Consider the following 19,087-nt stretch of genomic DNA (forward strand, 5'->3'; position numbering starts at 1 on the left):
CCACCGCACTAAGCAGTTTGGGGATGAGTGTGGTCACAGGAACAGGCACTACTTCTGAGGAGCTAAACTGATTGCACACAACACCTGCCAGTCAAAAGAGAGGCCTAGAGAGCTGTAAGTATCATGGACAATCACATACTGCCTGCTTATTTCCACTATCATAAATCTCCTGGACTTCCCTCAGCAAAAGGTTTGTCCTACTCAAGCAATTAGATCCCTTGCATGACTAGATTAAGGGGCTGCAAGGTGTTAATATATCCCTTGCTGTGTTCCAGCATTTATCCCTAAGCAAGCAAAGTGGATTACATCCAAAGGACATACTGATGCTAACTACACTTTCAGGAAACTTTACTTATCATCTCACTGCCCCTGCACTGAACTGTACTAAATATTTAACAATTTTCCCCATTTTGGACACCAGACTGGTCCCTACTGCTTGAAGACTTCAGGAACAGGTTTCCTTCACCTTAGATTTCCAGTGACATTTTGCAACACTCACGTTCTTACAAAGCAATGCTTAATTTGAACTACATCCCTTTGCTGGTCTACAGCACTGTTAGGAGTTTGGAAGGGTTTTTTTCTGGCTCATGGCTAGAATCATGTTTTTTGATCTCTAGCTACATCACTGCTTTCTGCTGTAAAACTATTTTCAACTGGAGAAGGTCTTCAGGGAGACACTGTCTATTAGTTCTGATGACTTAAAGCAGTATTGTAGATCATGTGTTCCTATTTCAGAAACAGAAGCTGTATTTGTCACCTATTTACAAACGGGTTTGTCTGTCATGCTTACAGGGATGGGAAAGAAAATACAACAAGAATATAGTTGCCATACGGATGCAGACATCCTGCTGCACTCTGCCTTGAGCAGCCTAAGTCCAGAGCCATCTTGACCTAGCCCTGCCTTTCACAGGCATTCATGTCATTCCACAGTGCTGCAGAGCAAAGCCCAAATTTCTTCCTCAGAGCTGACATTGATATACATATGCCTGAGTCTGGACAAAGGACTCAAGGAAGTTTTTGATGACTAGGTCAATTATAAAATCTATGCTTAAGTATCTTCTTCATTTGCAGAATGTGTATAAGATTAGCACATTCACAGAATGAGTGCTGTAATTTTGACAGCATGCTAGAGAAATAACAAACACAGGGAAAAGAAAGCTACACTTGCCTGGTGGGTGTTGCTGCCTGGATTATGTATGGAATGAAACTGTTTCATGTGCATTCGGACTCTGGCAATATCCCTGAGGGACCGAAAGATACCGTCCACTGCATCTGTGGCTTTCTGAGATGTCAGGTTCAGTGACGAGTCACAGCCTAAGGAAATAAAGAAACACACAGCTGAGTGAGTGAAAAATGTTCATATATTTTGATAATAAACAGTAGGAAAAGGCTAACCGGGAGGAAATTTAAAATTATTTTCATATCCTAGAATTCATATTCATATTTTGTGTTATATTCTAGAAACTCAGACGCTTGTAAGACAGCATGTCCTCAGCATGGCACAAGTCTCTGCAGATAAGCAAGAAGGCAAAAATTCTGGACAGCAAAGTGAAGGGGATCTCTCTTTGTAACCTCAATCACACAGCATTGCCATCAGCACAGAGTATGTTTTGCTCTTCACAGCAAACAGAGGGTTCCATGCTAGCAGACCCCAAAGAAGAGTTCCCTGTTATGTTGAGAGGAGCCAGCTGGTTTGCTGGTCTGCTTGGGTAAACAGCCATGAAGAAGGGAACTGCTCTTCCCTGGCTGGCAGCCTTGCTGACTCCAAATACATTTCCTACCTTTGTGACAAGAAAAATGGAGGAGTCTGTGCTAAATACAGAAATGTCAGCCAGGCATTGGAAAGAGTTGCATTATCACAATAAAAGTTCTTATCCCTCAAAGTGGCAGAGTTATTACTTCTAATGTATTTTTCCAATGCACTTCTGCTAAGGTATAATGCTTACCTTCCACTAGGGCTGAATTCCAATTACAGGACCACCTAAAATGTCCCTCTGGGTGGCCAGACAGTGCCTTGGAAAAAGGAAATTCTTAGTCTTGGCTCCATCTCCCTCACCATAGGACCTATATTGCACAGAAGCATTGAAAGAAATGCTTTCTCAGCTCCACTGCTGATGAGAATTAGCCAAGTGAGAGGTAAGTGGGTCACCTGATATTTTTATTGCCTTGTCAACACAGTTCTACTCCTTTTGACATTTCTGCCTACCTCTCTTCTTGCTTGACTCCTTATCCCTGTGGCAGAAAATCCATCACAAAATAACCCTTCTTGCCACAGGCTTGCACCAACACACTCAGTCCTGCTTATTGCTATTGTTTTCTCCAGGGATGCTGCTGTAGTGGCTTCAGTGTCCATCCTCCTGTTTAGAAACCAGGCCTGCACCAGCAAACCTCTATGTCTATGCAGGTTCCTCCTGAGAGGGCATGGTGGCCCTGCAGGTCGAGCTTGCACTGTGCTGCACTCATGGAGCCTGGCACTAAAAACAGGCATCCAGACTGTCAAGAAGGCACCTGGATTTTTGGGTAGGAGATCCCTGAACAAATTTTCCTCTGCAACTGACAAAGGACAGAATCCTTATGTACTAAAAAAAAAAAAAAAAAAAATCAATAAAAAAGGTAGTAAGTTCAAAATATACAGGGGATATTTGACAGTGAATCTGAATTACTTTCATGCCTGTGTGTTCCGCACAGTAAAAAATATATACAATATAAATGCATACACACACTAGAGAGTTCTGAAACTATTCCTGCAAGATGGTGATTAGACACTGAGCTTTCATTTGTCTTAATATCATTTGTTGAGGAGAGGTGTGGGAGCACTGGTGCACTGGGCTGTGTTCAGCTGTGCCTTCTGGCAAAACCAAAAGCGTATCTTGAGGAGCACTGGAGCAGGGATGGGCCAATGTCCATTTCCAATCTCCATGTCAGAATGCTGTGCTGGACCCAGTTTGGGACCCTGAGATGGTTCTGGGAGTTACAGATCCAGTCTGGCTGTTTATGGCTGGCCCAACAGAGGGCAAAGAGGTGTACTTTCAAAGTTTCTCTAAAATGTGACTTCCTTGGGACTTTCCATCAAGAAATATCATGTCTGAGGAAACCAGGGATATATATATACAGCTTGACATCCAGTACTTCTTTTTTAAATGTAAATGAAAAAATAAGTTTTCTTTACAATCCCTTATTGTTGAAATTAAAATCTCTGAAGACTGCTGTCTATATGTTACACTGCACTAGGGTTATAGAGGGGAGCCAGGTTTCTTTCCAGCCTGGAGAACAACAGAAGCTTGTTCTTTACAAGTTGGCAGGCAGCTACAAATCACCTCCCATTCACACCTTCTCTGTGAATGGGGCTCTGCAGCATATGGAGAGCAGAACACAATCCTTCTTCTCTGCTTGCTTCATACCACCAAGAAATCTGCTCCTTTTACAACAGTGAAGAGGTGGAATACATTAGCTGCTGCACAGCTCATGTACTAATTAAAAGAAAATTTCCTGTCACTGTTTTTTCTTGGGAAGTTAAATGCCATTTGGAGAGCACGCTGAATGAATTCTTTTGAATCCCAAGCCCTATTATATACGGGAAAAGGCATTTAAATAAAATTTTGGGATTTCCTGTTGGACTTGAAGAAGCCCAGTAGTGGAGAAAAAGAAAATCACCACTAACCTGCAGAAGATTCAAGATTTTAAAGAACACAGCCCAGTTCTGCAGTAAGTGGTGCCTATCCTCACTGATACTGCTTCTGTTCTCCTATCCACTTGTGCCAAATTTGAGGAAAATGCGTCTATCGGGAGCTGCATTCTGTGCTTACCAAGATGAGACTTTTGAGCTTTTTCATGAGACAAAGTACATCTCCTCCTCAGCAACACATCTGCATAACCATTAGCACCACAATTAATCCATTTTCACAAGAAGTTGTAAAAAAAGAAAATGAATGGAGATGCTGTTTTCTGCAGTACTGAGTGACCCAGGAACCAAACAGGATCAGCTTTTCTACCGATTTCTGAAACTGGAAGGAAAATGCTTTAAAAAAGACATGGGCACTGTGAATCCATGAGATCTATAATTATAGAGCAGCATGTGACTGATTATCTTCCCTCTACCTCCAAAAATGTAATAAATGAGAATTTCAGACCTGAGTTTCAGGAAACCTTTCACTGCGCTTAGTCTCTTTTGGTACATATAAAGGCATTATAAACAAACATGTTCTTTTGCTAAAGCAGTATGATAATTATCAAAATTTTGTGAAGGACTTTTATAATTCAGAGACATCACTAGGTCTATGATTCTTACAAAGTTAAAAAGTTTAGAAAAACTGAAAATTTACCCCTCCACTCTGTTTTATTGGTATTAACTTCAGTTCTCTCCACCTTAGGCTCTCTCTATAGCCCTTTTACAGAAAGAAACCAATGTAAATCCTGCAAACCCTGGAACAGAGCCAGCACAGTAACCAAGCCATTTCAGAGACACACATTGAATCATGGGCTAAAACAGAAAACTTGCACTTTGAGGGAGAAAAAAATCCAGCATCAGGATTTCATTATGCAGGATTTCATTATTTTCTAGGTATGCAGAGTTAATATGCTTGTCAGCAGAAGACAGAAGAACAAGAGAGATAAAGGGTTCCTTGAAGGTCAGAACTCAAAATACAGCACTATGACATTAAATTCATTACAATCTTCTATTTTTATAGTTTAGGTGATAGTGTAGCAATGGGGCCCCTTCTTTTTCTAGCAGATAAATCTAAGGACCTACATAGGCATAGCCAGAGCCACATGTTTTACAAGAATTTTGGTATATTTGTGCATTAAGATTTTTATGCAAAAGTAGGTACAAATGTGTACAGTGACACAGATAGTTTATGGTTTTTCTAGGGTAAAAAAAAGTTTTGTAAACCCTCAAACTAAGATGTAATTTATATAATTCTCCTGTCACTTTTCTTCCCTATGGATTCTGCCACGCATTTGAATCTTTATTCTTCAATCTGATTTGTACTGAATTGTCTGATGCTCCCTGATGCATCTAAAAAGTGAAGCTGCTAAGCGAATGTGACACTGTGGGACAAAGGACAGGCCAGAACATAAGAAATCTGTCTTTTCCATATAGTCACATCAGCAGAAGGTGAAAAATTGTAATTGATTCCATTTTAATTTGGGGATTTCAGAAGAAAGCTGTGTTCTACAGCCCTTGAGAAGAGAGTGTCCAGAAAGGACAGACACAGTGGTGCTTGTGACAGCTTCCCTGCAGCACATCCGTCCCTGGGGCTTGGAGAGGGTCCTGCTCTGTGCTTGCTCTGTCCTCTGCATCCCCAGCCAGAGCATGTGTGGTGCTGGATGGACACCCAGGTCTGTGCTGCTGACAGCTCATATCATAAAAAAAATCACATGACCATTTTGCAGAAGCCCTGGCAAAGCAGTGTGTTGGTGCTGCCAGCAGAAAGGAGCTGGGGAGGGCAGGCACAGACCTACAGATAACCTGCCCCTGTCCATAGCCTTGGGATGCTCTTTTCCCATCTCCTACCAGCAACCATAGCAGATTTCTAGGGTATCATCCCAATTCAATCCCTTTTCTCACCCTTACTCTGTCTTCTGGGATGGCTCCTTGCCCCAGTCATGTCTCAGCCCTTTGTGGCTTTGGGAGGCTGAACTCAGCTTGGACCACACTGCAAAACCACTGCAGAACCACTCCAACCCCACAAAGGGCAAGTAATTTTTGTGAAGTGAAGAGACCCAAACTCTTCCAAGGTGTCCAAGAGTTTAGCATCACTGCCAGACTGGGAATTTGGGATTTCCTAGTCCTAGACTTGACCCTTCTGATAGTCCACACAGACTGAATCACAGAATCATAGAATGTTAAGGGGTTAAAATGGACATTAAAGATCATCTAGTTCCAATTGCCCTGCCATGGGCAAGAACACCTTTCACTGGACCAGGTTGTACAAGACCTTATCCAACTTGTCTTTGATCACTGTCAGGGGTGGGGCATCCACAACCTCCATGGCCTCTCCGGTTTGGTTAATTCCTGAGATTCAGGTGGTTGAGAGTCTTCGGCTCTCTGAAAGCTCTGAGCCAGGTCACAAGAAAGAAGCGGAGTCTTCAAGGTCTTGTTTTTCAAGGTTTCTCGTGTTGTTTATTATTTCTTATCTTACAATTTTTTCTGTGCCCAGCTGAGGTCTGAACAGCAGCTTGGACATGAGGAGACTCCCTGTCGAAGGGGTGTCGTTGTCTTCTTATACAGATAATTATGTGACTCTTATCTACAATTACGTGCCAATACCTATCACTTATAGTAAAAGGGTCATTTCTACTTTGACCCAATCCCCTTAAACTACTTTGTGCCACCATCACATCAGAAGATGGAGGCCAAGGGAGAAGAAGAACAATCCAGGGTACTGCCCTAAATCCTCCATCTTGTCCCAATTCAACTCCATTCTAAAAACTCAAAACTATACAATTTTCCACCCTGTGCTATGCTAAACTACTGTTTTTCACACTTTTGTGACTTGAAATTCTTGCATTTCTTCTCTCAATGTTGGAAGTTTTTCCCATGGACTTAAATCAAAGTCAGTGTCTTTCTGGGCTCTGTGCCAGGGTCTCCAACCCCCCATGACAAACCCCAGACCACCTGGCCAGGATTCAAACCCTCTCGCTCGGGTCCCAGACATCTCTGCCAAGGTCTCTGACCCTCCAGGGCACCCAAAGGGATGCCCTGGACTTCGACAATGGCCAACCTGTTCCAGAGTCTAACCATACTCACAGTAAAAAATTTCTTTCTAATATCTAGTTTAAATTTCCCCTCTTTAAGTTTGTACCTGCTACTTTTTTTCCTACCACTACAGTTCCTGATGAAGAGTTCTCTGGCTTAGCTGTAGGCTCCCTTCAGGTTCAGGACGGTTGCTATGAGATCTCCACACAACCTCCTCTTCTCTAGGCAGAACAGTTCCAGCTTCCTCAGCCTGTCCTCACAGACAGGGAAGGTGTCCCAGTCCCTTATCAACTTTGTGGCCCTCCTATGGACTTGTTTCAACAGTTCCATATTGTTCTTATGTTGGGGATCCCAGAGCTGGATGTAGCCTCCAGAAGGGGTCCCACAATAGCAGAGCAGAAGGAGAGAATCACCTCCTTCAGTCTGATGGCCATGCTGCTTTTGATGCAACCCAGAATTTGGACAAATGCTAGCAGGCAGAAAAGACAGAGAGCAGGAGAAAAACATAGAATAGCAGCATATGGGGAAAACATTAGAAAAGGGAGGAAAAATGCACACAGTGTCAAAAATCAAGCTTTGTGTTTCTATAAATTTAACTTATGATCTGATTGGCACATGGAGGATGAAAACAGCAATGTGTTTTGGGGCAGTCATCAGCACGATGCAGTGCAAGTGATGGTATGGGTCTGGTGTCTATGACAGGAGGACAGTGTGTCTGATCCACTTCCAAGGAAACCACGGAAGCCAGCATTGTAACTGACGAAGATGCAATTTGTAGTTTTATTCTCATGACAACAAACATCTCGCATTTAAAAGAATAGCCCAGGATTTTTTAAAAAGAGTTAACTAAATTTAGAATTCCATTTCTCTGCTTCAGCTTTTAAATATGCATCCACACTTTAGCAGTGTTGAGCATCCAGGGATTGCACATGTATGTCTCCAAGGGCATTTCAGCACATTGGCTGATCTTTATTACATGCGGACACATCTTGCAAGCGCTGGAGTTCCCTGAGGAGCGCTCTGCTTGGAAAGGTTGTTTTTGGCATCAAGTCTTTGAATCCTCTTCTGGAAACTGCTCTTTGGTATATAAGGGACACACAACCCATGTGGATAAATACTTTGCTGGATCTCAAGCTCTAAAGCTGCACATATAAAAATCTGGCCACTTACCTGCGTGATTAAATATGGATTTAAGAGCTACCTTACCAGAGTAATTTTTTTTTTAAATTTTGGCCTTAATATCTGTCATTTGGATGTTTCTATTCTACAAGAATATTTTATTGCCTTCTCCTTGCCAAAATGTGACAGTACAACATGTAATATCAACTTGGTAAAGCACTGCAAGCTTAGTACTGCTGGTTCTCATGTTACATGAAATTAAACCTGTCAATTCAGTGAACAATTACAGGCAAAAACTACAGAACTTACTACAATAAATTACATGAATAAATTGTGAGAGGGATTTAAGTTAGGCTCAGATGTGCTTTCTGAAGGAAATTAATGCAACAAATTCATTAGGGAACCATTCAGTTGCTCCCTCAAGCTGCCCATATCTTAATTAAAAAACCACAGATGGTAATAAAGCTATGGTAAATGCTTTGTAAGTCCAGTAAGGCGTCCCAATAATGTTCTCCGTAAAACTCCAGGTTTTACTAAACAATATAGAGCTTTATGAACATACCACCACAGGACCCATATGATTAGAAGTCCTTGCTCAGTCTTTTGCAAATTATTCTCAGATACCTTCTTTTTGTCTTCAGGCTGTTGGCTGCACTGTGGCAAGTACTGATTTTTACTCCTATCAAGGACGTCCTTTCCATTCAGGTGGGGCACTAGCCAGTAACTTCCAGTGATGCTATGAAGTTTCACCCTCGGATCTGCTGCCTCCCGCCTTGTCCACAAGGTACTCCAAGAGGTACCAGGTATGTGAAGGACAAAGGACGAGGGGTGAGGTTTGTGTCCAGGGAGCAGCAGGTGAAGCACTCAGTACCAACAGGATGGATTCTGCACAGCTGCCTTGACCAGAAGTCCACACAAGCATGGGAGTCTACATGCTTTACCCACTTGTATTCAGAAGGGAACATCCAGAAAATGTGTCAAGATCTGTAAATGTGCTTATTTTCTTAATTAACTTTTCTTCTTTATGTTGATTTAAATGAATCATACTTTTAAAACAATAACAAAGTAAAATGAGTATTTCAGTATTTTTATTTGATTTTTCCTTTTTTTTTTTTTCTTGGACAATGAAAATGAATACAATCAATGTTTTTTGCATTCATAGTCCAATTTTTTTGTGTATTCCTCAAACTGCCAAATCAGGCTAGCAGATTGGACATAATTGGAAAATGCTTCCTTCTGAAAACAATGGCCATACCTAGAATTTGTAAAAATGCAGGAAACTGTTTTAACTCATGGGTCTAAGAATGATGATAATGGAAAAATATCCTAGAGATATTTTCTTTCCCAGCTTAAGAAATGAGCCAAACTCACAGAACTCACAGTATCCACAAACTAGTGTAGGCAGCTTTATACAATAACGTAAATGTATAAAAACGTAAGATCACAATTAAAACTAATTATTGTAATCTATTTATCAGCTACTGAAACAAAACAATTTTTTTAACAGAAAGACAAAAATAATCACATTCTAATGCTATGTATAATTATTTTTTCCAAAAGGCCTCTTTACCCAGTATACTATAGCACAGGTGAAAAGCCATCTGTAAACTGACAAAGACAATGGGCACCCTAGGTTGTGTTCAGTGGGCAATATTTAATGACAGAAAAAAAAATATATATTAGAATAATTACAGTTTAGACTTAGCTACATCAAATACTGCTACTGCCTAAATAAAAACCCAACTCCAGGCTCAGTTCAGGGCAGGTTTGCTGAGGGAGTTATGACTTACTGCAACCTGCTGAGCACAAGCTGATGAGAAGAGAAAGTCAAGTGGCACATCTCCCAGGGGCTACAGGCATTAGGAGGAAGAAGGAAGGCTTCCCTTTTTTCTATACTATCAAGAATCAGCCAAGTCATTAGAGGGAAAAAATTTTCTACCTGGCAGATTGCACAAGACCTTCCCTTGTCCTTCCATCAGTAGTGCAAGAACCATAACATGCTGTGCCTCTGCAAATGTAGCCCAAAGCTGACTAGGGTGTGTGAAACCATTTATGATGCTGAAAAGCAGAGAAATGAGGCTTGTGATGCTCTGCTGGAGACCTGGAGACCAGGGCTTGTACTGGGCAAGGACCATATTATATTTTTTTTGTTCCTGATGCTGCTTCTCCTGAAAATGGACAGTAACACCTTGGACACTGAGATGGAATATGGGGATAAAACAGGTAAGGACAGAACAACTGTTCTTTCATCCTGCAAGTGAGGATAATTGAAGTATAACAACTTCAGAGAAAAGCCAGAAATATTTATGGTAAGGGCTTAACTGCATAACATAAACCACCCCTTTTTTAGCACATAATATTGAAAGCAACAGCCACAATTCTCCATACTGAAATCAGAAATTCTACTTTAATGGCAACCTGCCACATTGCAAATCACACACGACCAAGGACAAAAGGACTAAGAATTGGAGCACTGAAAATTTCTGCATTCATACTGCGATAACACTTGTCCCTCACTGGAGCTGTTTTGTCCTGCCACTCAGTGGTACCACGCACACAAAGAATGGGCTACATTCTCTCTGGTGTCCCAGCCTTGCTGGGGGGTGCCTTCAGCAGGGAACTGAGGCTGTAGGAGAGCTTCAAAGAAGCCATGCATGAGTCCTTTAGCTGGTCACACGTGCCAGGGGTGAACATAGGGCACAGATGTCCCTGTTCTGCAGACAGACAAGAAGTTACACCAAAGCACAGCCCTCTCAATCCCTTCCATCACAACAAACAGAGATCATGGCAAGGAGCTCGTGTGGTTTATTCCATGCGCAGCATCTACTCTGTGTTACCAGCTTAACCATGTTTCATGCTGTGCATGCTGGAGACAAACCTCTGTCTCTGGTACTGTACTTGATCTACTGAATAAATGACCTAATTAATATGAAGCTACTGTGTTTCAGATCTTTCTCTAAAGAATACACAGAGAAAAAGTGCCACTTTTGGTACAGCTATTCATCTCTCTGTAAAGCAGAATGTTGTATATGTGACCTAGGGATGCATGAGTCAATTTTTGACTATGAATCATGAACAATTTAATTTTAGTATAAAAGCAATGTGTATTATCTATTACTACCACAGTTTGATACAAAAATGCTTTGCATTTAGGTGAAGAGGTAAATGGTAACTTAGCCTACAGCATAGGTGATTATGTTATGTGGAATAAACATTATGTCTCTGATAAGATTAGGAAAATCGTATTTTGCAGAGGCATTTGCTCTTCATGAATCTCATGGAAATATTTAGGCAAAACCCATATTGCATTTGGAGTCAGAAGAAAAAACAGGAGAGGTCTTCACCTCTTTCTGTCTCCAGCTTTGGTTTAAATGGTTGTTTGCATTTTTCATCACCTGCTGTGAAACTATTCCATTTGAAATCATTGGTGTAGCACTGTCTCAAAAGATAACTTCTTGTTTTGGGAACATGTCACATCTGATTGAGCATAAGATCCTATAAAAAGTACCTTCACAGAAGACTTTTTTAGCTTTATGGAAGTATAAATTATTTAAAAGTCCTCCTATGTTCATCTATGCTCATAACCCATTGAAACTGCACTGCCCTTTGCAGAGATCATAAATACAAAGCCCAGCCCAAACGTTTTATAGTCTGCAGATGAAAAAGAAAAGGCAAGCAAATAAAAAGCCTGGTAAGAACAATAATAAAGCAATAAAAATGCAAGTTAGAAATAAAGAATTGCATGAATTATCCCACTTTCTGATAATTTTTAACTTGAAACAACTTTATATAAGAGACAAGACAGGCACCATGAAGCATACTTTGGATGAAAAGCAAAATGAAAGAAGTGAGACTGTGGAAAGGATCTGAAGAGAAGAGAAAGAACCCTACTATGGAAGATGGACCATTGCAGTGCTATTTTTTCCCAAAGAATAAACAACGCAACCGTGTGCCAGGCCACCTCTTCCTCTGAGTACATGAGGGTTGCAGCTGCCCTAAGACAAAGCAGATCCCCAACTATGAATAACACAAAATTATAAAATCAATGCTCATTTTATTCTTCTTGTCTGTTAATTAGAAACCACACTGTAGTACAGATGGCAAGTATCAGTCAATGAAGAAAATGATCTGCAGTACAAGCTTCAAGTGCATGTAGGAGTATCCTGGAATCACATTCAACTTAGAAGGTGTGACAGGATGGAGTTAGGGCAGTGGTTAAATGCCTTGTTGAATTACTCTCTGGTTTAAATTCAGAATTTATTCTGAATTTAATTTTTATTTTAATTAACAAACAATTGAATGGCTTGTGGAGTTGGTCTAAAATGTTTCTTAAGCACACAAGAAGTAGCATTTTTTGACTTTAAAATCAGTTGAAAACATTGGGTGCATTAGTGAAAACACAGCTTTTAAAAGAGGTTTGAAGAAACAACTGACAGAAAATGCCTGTGATCTGTAGTAATTTCCATTTAGTATAAATTTTTAATGTTTCCAGGAAAAAGAAATAATGAAAAACACTAGTCATCTTGTAGTCAAGTTTCAACACCTGCTTATTTATTGTGGCCAAAAGAATAAGGATAACTTGATTTATGTTCCAAGTATGTGCAGAAGAACAGGGATTTTTTGCTTTGAATTGCGCCTGCCTAAAAGTAAAAGAAGAGATACAATTTCAGAATTAACTGGTTTGTTTTTGTTTTTTTTTTTTTTTTTTTTTTTTTGGTTATTGGTGTTGTTTAGGAGACAAAAACATTACTAAGTGCAAACACCCAGTCAAGTCTGATGGGCTGACAGCAGAAGTTCAATCATGAGGCCAGTTTGTGGCCAGCTGAATTCTGTTTTTTACCCTGGGACTGGGCAGGTGCAGTGTGCTCACACAATGAAATTGTTTAGCTACAATAGAAATATTAATAGGTACTCAAATGATCAGTAGACACAGATTCACTACCATGGATATGTGACGAAGCCTGTGGAGGAGAGGAGACTCCTTAGATTCCTGACATAACCATGTCTCATTTCAGATAGGGAAAATACTAATTCTGTTCCATTGAGTTTACATGGAAGCACGCTTCTGAACAACAGAAGGCTGCTATCAAAACCTTTCCCTGTGCCGTTGCTGCTTGATGGACATCCTTCAGTCATTCCGTCTTCTTCCTCCTGCTGTAAGGAGACTCCTCCCCCACAGAGGGAGATACAGAGGACATGCACAGTAGAGCAACTCAGTCCTATCAGTGTTGCCATCAGAGCTGCCTCCATGTGCATCATTTCCCCCCTCCCGACAGCAAAGTGCAGCCAGCCATGGGGCTTGGCAGCAGCAAATGTCACCTTGGAAGTGACTCACCCCGGAGTAAGAAAGTGTTTATGTTTTCAAGCAATGAAAAATATTAAATGAGAAAGCTTCCCCATACACTTTATTACTATGGGGTTTTTTTGTCAGATAAACAGGGCTGCTTACTACAGATTTTCTGCAACCTTAGAGTCTTGGCCAACATCATGGTGATGTTCTAGATAATTTTAGTTAAGTTTTTACCAACCCCAGATGTAAAATTAGGACAGCCTCCATTATCTGTGATGTAATAATATCTTATTTTCTTCATATTTGTAACCTACTTTTATTTTTTTTAACAGAGTTTTACAAATCCTTTTACACCAAAGGATTAGAAATTAAGCTTTTCTATATGACATCTGAAAGATACACTGTTTTCTTGCACAGATATTTTGTCTCTTCACTGAGGCAGAACAGCCCCAATAACTGAATAAAACCTGAGAGTAGAGCCTGGAAATCATTACACAGTGATCTTTATTGCTAGAGGGAGATGGCAGAAGACAGCACCATACTCAAGCTCCTGGGCTGAGCTCAAGTCTCTGCTGCAATGCAGCAACACACCATTTTCAGCTCCCAGGAAAAACAATGACCCACAAGGATGATACCTCATCCAAACCTACCAGGTTTGCCCTCTGCAAGACCAGAATGCTGCATTTTCTGGGCACAGTGGTTCTGCGTCCAGTTCCTGAGCAGCAGGGACCCATCCCACATGTCACCAAGGAGAACACACAGCAAACAAAGATTGCTCTGCATTAGATGTAATGTCATGTTTAAGCTTCTATTGCAATGCCCCAGTCTTGAATTTTCCTGTCACAGCTTACTGTAACCCTCTGCACCTCCAGAAATTCAATTAGGCCATTTGTTGCTCTTGCAGAACAGCACTAGCACTTGATTTATGTTGATTATTTGCCATTAAAAAATATTCTAAAGTCGGATTAATCTCTAGCAATTAGCCATCTTAAAAACAGAAACCTAGTCCATACCCATTATTCCATCCTACAAAATCTCACAAAAAGGGCAATCTGTCTGCACTGACTAGAGGCAGATTTTTAAAGTTTCACCTGCTAACATCAAACTCTGTGAAATAGTTCCCACTTTCAATCAAAGGATGAAATCATTAAGCTAAAGCAATACAAATCTGAGATAAGAAAAAGGTATTAATCTGTAGACCAAAAGAACTATGACAAGCATAAAGAGACGTGTTGTTCATCTAAGAACCAGCTATGAATAGATGCTACCATCAGCCCCCAGCGCATTCGAAGTCAGAAGCGCTTACTCTGCAGATATAAATAAACTGTCCTACTTTCTGCTTCCACCAACACTACAGAAAGGAAAAAGGACAGAGATATCAGCTAGAACATACTTTGTCCTGTGAATGATAAATGGAATGTGATCCATTTGTGTGGAGTCTTTAATATGTATAATGCTTGCTTAATTTATTTGAGGTTTTTCACATGGTCTTTTTCATAGCTTCTCCAGAGTGCTGACCACAACATTCAGGGTCTGGCTTTATTACCTCAACCAGCTCTTGTAGACAAAAGGAAACAAGCGACAGCAGAATGAAGCAGAAAAGCGGTAGGATACAAAGCTCCAATGCATGGAACCAAAATGGACATAGGTTGGCTTAAAAATCTGAGCATGTTTTTGCAGAGATAGCAGCTAGAAAAACATATTTGCAGTTGTAAGTTGAGCAAATTTGATATGAGTCACAGTGGCTGTAAACATGCAACCCCCACAGAGCTGTTTGCAAATCATTTCTCTCCATATATCCTCTTGGTTCATTTGAAGACTGAATAACTGAGTAACTGCAGAACACCAAATACAGCTCATAAATGTAAGGGAAGAGGAAAAATCATACAGGAACCAACAGTCGAGTCATTTGCCTTTCAAACAGGCACAAAGTTCAATCAGATTTTGAAAAGAAAAACTAAGTGTGAAAAATGAATGAGGAATGAGGACAAAAGCTGACAAATGCAGGTGATAACCTAGCTTGCTGTACCCATATTTCTGGGTGAGATAACTGAGTGTTCAGACAGAAGTCTGGTTGATTATTATTCATTAAAACATTTGATACAATGCCACCTGGAGAATTAGTCTAGAGTGAAGAGATGGGACTTCATAAAAGACTTGGAAGGAACAGGCAGAAGGAGAGACGACAAAGGCCTGGGTTACACAGAGTCTTAGCGATGCTCTTTGAGGATTGGTCTTACTATGTTCATTGATGACTTTTGCACAAAAACTAGGAGTGTTGATGACAAAGCCATGAGGTATTGCTAAAGGCAGTAGAATCCAAAATATTTGAAAAGATATAAGTTCTGAAGAAGCAGAAATGAGACAAAAGAGACCAATACAGCAATACAAAATGAGATGAACCTTACTCAGACCATCAACTTAGTGGGCTATAATAGAAAATCTCTCCATCTGGGACTCTGTCATCAAAAACAACAGGAAGACCATCTGGGTGGCATTAATTGATTCAGGAATTACTCTGGCCTACCAGCACTGCATGAAACACACAAAACTCATCAGATAATATACTTCATGTAAATACACAGATATGCTAGTTCCATCCTAAAAATGGTAGAACTACACCAGAGACAATTCTGGTCACTAGTGCTTGAATTGAAACTGCAACAGACTTAAAGCAGATCTGTGAGCACTACAGAAATAAGAAAACATTTTTATCTGAAAAAAAAAAAAAGAGGCTTGTTCAGCTCAGCAACAGGAAAATTGAAGATAAGTAAGCTAGAAAGTTGAATGAAGTATCCAACCACAAAAGGAGCCTTTGTGTGAAAGTAGCTGGATGCATCTGGAAACAAAAGCAGTTTCAAGATGGATTTTGATAAGTTTATAAGTGAGTTTACACAATATATTTGCCTTAGAAGGAGAAGGGGGTGGTGAGAGAAGCACCTCCTTGCCCTGTCTTTCCACATACACCCCTGATCATTCTGAACCATTTATGTATTTCAGAGATTTAATATTACATCAAGGACAAAAACCATGTAATTGCTCATACTCTCTATAAATGTTCTTTTAAACGCTAATGTAGGATTTTGACTATTAACAGTGCAGCAAAGCCTGGCAGCCTTTTTGAAAGCCTGCTCAGTCTAGCTGCAGCCTGCCAGTGACCAGTTTCACCAGGCACATTTTTCTGCCCTGACAAACGGCTCAGTGGATAGCTATGGGACAGCCTGTCTGAGAGGTTTACAACCCGCTAATGACAAAGTGCTCAAAGCTGGGAATCAATCTCTAACAGAAATGAAAATATTTCTCTCCACAGAAAGTTAGTACAGTTCTTCTTCCTTCTCTCAGGAATAAATGTTGAGTAAGTTGTACAGCCACTGGAAAAGCCTAGCAGGAATAGTAAAGCCATCAGAAAACACAGATGTGTAGCTCTTTAACTTTCCTAATGAACCAAGCAGCTTCTGCATCGAAATGTGGAAAGGCAAAGCAATGAAATAGTCAAGGCTGAAAGCAAAACAGGTGGAGGAAAACACTTCAAACTAATGTTATGTGATATGTTTCTAAAAGGCAGGAGAAGCAAGAGGTTTTGTGGTATACATGGGATTCTGTAGAATGTGCAATTTATTTTTGCAGGGAAGGACTTGCATCACATATTTTTGAGTAGCATGGCAAGACAGACTTCCTCACTATTCAGAAAGCTTAGCTGAGGAGAGAAGGATGAAGCAGGGGATATATCTCTTAAAAAGTATATTTTAAACACCTCCTGCTGCCTGTACTCCAGAGAACAGGGAGGTGGCATTTAACAGCTGCCTGGTTCTACAGCCAGAGACATGCATTTCCTTGCTCCTCCGAAAGTCTGGGCAAGCTGTAAACTCTGAAAGATCATCACTCACACATGCTCAGCTAAGCCTTATTGGATTTACACCATTAAGATGTCTAAGGATGCTCTTGCCAAACATACTCCAGTCTTTCACAGGACATAGTGCTAACAGAACAGTCCATTCATCACTCCTAAAGTGCAGCAGGCTGTGATCTGTTACTTCCCAGCTCCTAACTGTGATCAGACAGCTAAAAATGTGTCATTCTCAAAAAACACTGTGAGCCTGGTGCATTTCCTGGGCTTTACCCAGACCAGGGCTGCTCACCCACTGCACTGGTGCCATGGGGTTATACCTACTGTTGAAGAAAGGAGCAGGCTGCTAATGACATAAAGTCCATAGAGAAAATGAGTTTTAGAAAGATAGCCTTTTTTTTTTTTAAGTGTTTAGTAAGCTGTTAAAGTAGAGAGGAATTTAACAAAAAAAAATATACTTACCAATAAATCTATTTATTTTATTAAACCTATTCCTTGCCAGATTAGCTCCACAAAATTCAGCATTTTGTTTTTATAGAAGACTCAGGAAAAAGACACTCATACTTGAGATGCCTAAAGGGCTCCAATCACGCTCTTCATATTTACTAAGAATGTAAACAAAATGACACGACCTCAGTAGGAATAATTTACTCCATACTTTTCAGAAAGGACACCAAACATATGGAAGGAATTACAGGAAAGGGAGTCAGTAAAAAAGACTAGTTCATCAGAGAAATTGTATTATAAAAAAGTGACAAAAATATGTAAGCACAGAAAAATGGGTGAAGTGTGAGGAAGAGTACTCTTGTCTTTGGGAAAATGTTTCTTGATATTCTTGGTGAAGTTTCATGAGCAGCTGCTGCAAGAATGTAAAATCAGATGTCAGGAAGCAACAGTCTGTGTGTCATATGCAGGGAAGGAATTTCATCAGGTTTGTTTTAAGGAAATCTTAAAATGCTATAATGGGGAAAAAAAATCACAAAAAGCATTTTAAAGTAATGTGATTATAAATGTAGAAGTTACTGGAAATACAGGACCTATATGGTGAGGTTTATTATGAAGCATTGTAGAGGAATCAGAGGCAGCGCACCTAAGAATACTTGGCAGTAAGCACTGAGGAGGAGATCAGGATGGACTGGGCATTTTCTGCTGCTTGGAGATCCTACTCAATGTGAAAAGTTCTCCAGTGACAGGACCAGAACTGCTGCAGTGGTTCGGCTTTTTCCAATGGGTGCAGCTCCGGCCAGCCCTGCCGCCACTACATCCAGGGGCTCACTTTGCCAGAGGCGTGGGCAAACTCGACCAAGGTGCGGATGGTGCGCAGAATAGAAAGGCGGGACTCTCAGAAGGTGCAACAAGGGGATGCGTGCCCCCGAGGCAGCGCTCCGAAGAGAGACGCTGGCCTCAAGATGGCACGGCTTTTTATTAGGTGGGTTCAGGGGTGGGATTGCGTGGGACCAATTACAACCTTTTGCCAACGTATAATGAGGGGATGCACAACTTTTGAACCAGTAACAGGTAACTTGGGGAGGAGGAATACATGATGAGGGGGTGGGGAAGTTATATAACTTAAAGATTGACAGGTAACCGAAAAGTGGTAAACAACTATTATGGGATGGGGTTACCAGGACAACCAAGGTTTTGGCGGGAAAGTCTGGGGGAATGGGGGAAGGAGAGAAGGGGAGAAGGAGAGGGAAGGAGAGGCCATCTTAAACAATAGAAATAAATACAAAATTATAAAACACAAATTATAAAACCAAACTGGAGCAATGAAAACCCAATTGGAATTGAATTTAAGCACCACCACATCTCCCCCTTTTTTATTTTTTTGTGATGGCTTTTGGCAGTGTCTGCTTGGGGGATAGATGTTCTGTTCCGTGAGCCACCTCTTGTCATCAGTCTCCGGTGAAGAAGTCCTCTGGGTCAGGGTATTCCTCATCTTCCCATGACGGGAGCTGCTGCATCTCGATCTTCTCGACGGGAGGAACATTGGCCCAGACGTTGTTCACGCTGAGTGACGAGGTGGCTGCAGTGAAGGTCTTTTGGGTGACTCGTCGGATGATGCCAAATGCAATTCCAATTATAAGTAACAAAAACAAAATTAGAAGTCCTGTTTTTACTGCAGAATTGA

At 40.7% G+C, this 19,087-nt stretch overlaps 1 protein-coding gene across 1 annotated transcript in view; it reads right to left on the reverse strand.

Annotated features, from left to right (window-relative positions):
* SCFD2 (sec1 family domain containing 2) overlaps positions 1-19,087 on the reverse strand; it is a gene marked incomplete at its 5' end in the record, with an annotated part of 195,842 nt that overhangs the window by 13,457 nt on the left and 163,298 nt on the right. The window contains one exon of the mRNA XM_083860859.1: positions 1,169-1,314. Within this exon, the coding sequence (XP_083716985.1) occupies positions 1,169-1,314 (146 nt within the window). The remainder of the gene's footprint in view (positions 1-1,168; positions 1,315-19,087) is intronic.

This window comes from Zosterops lateralis, assembly GCF_965231275.1.
Source record: "Zosterops lateralis genome assembly, chromosome: 5".
In the NCBI taxonomy this organism is placed as follows: domain Eukaryota; kingdom Metazoa; phylum Chordata; class Aves; order Passeriformes; family Zosteropidae; genus Zosterops; species Zosterops lateralis.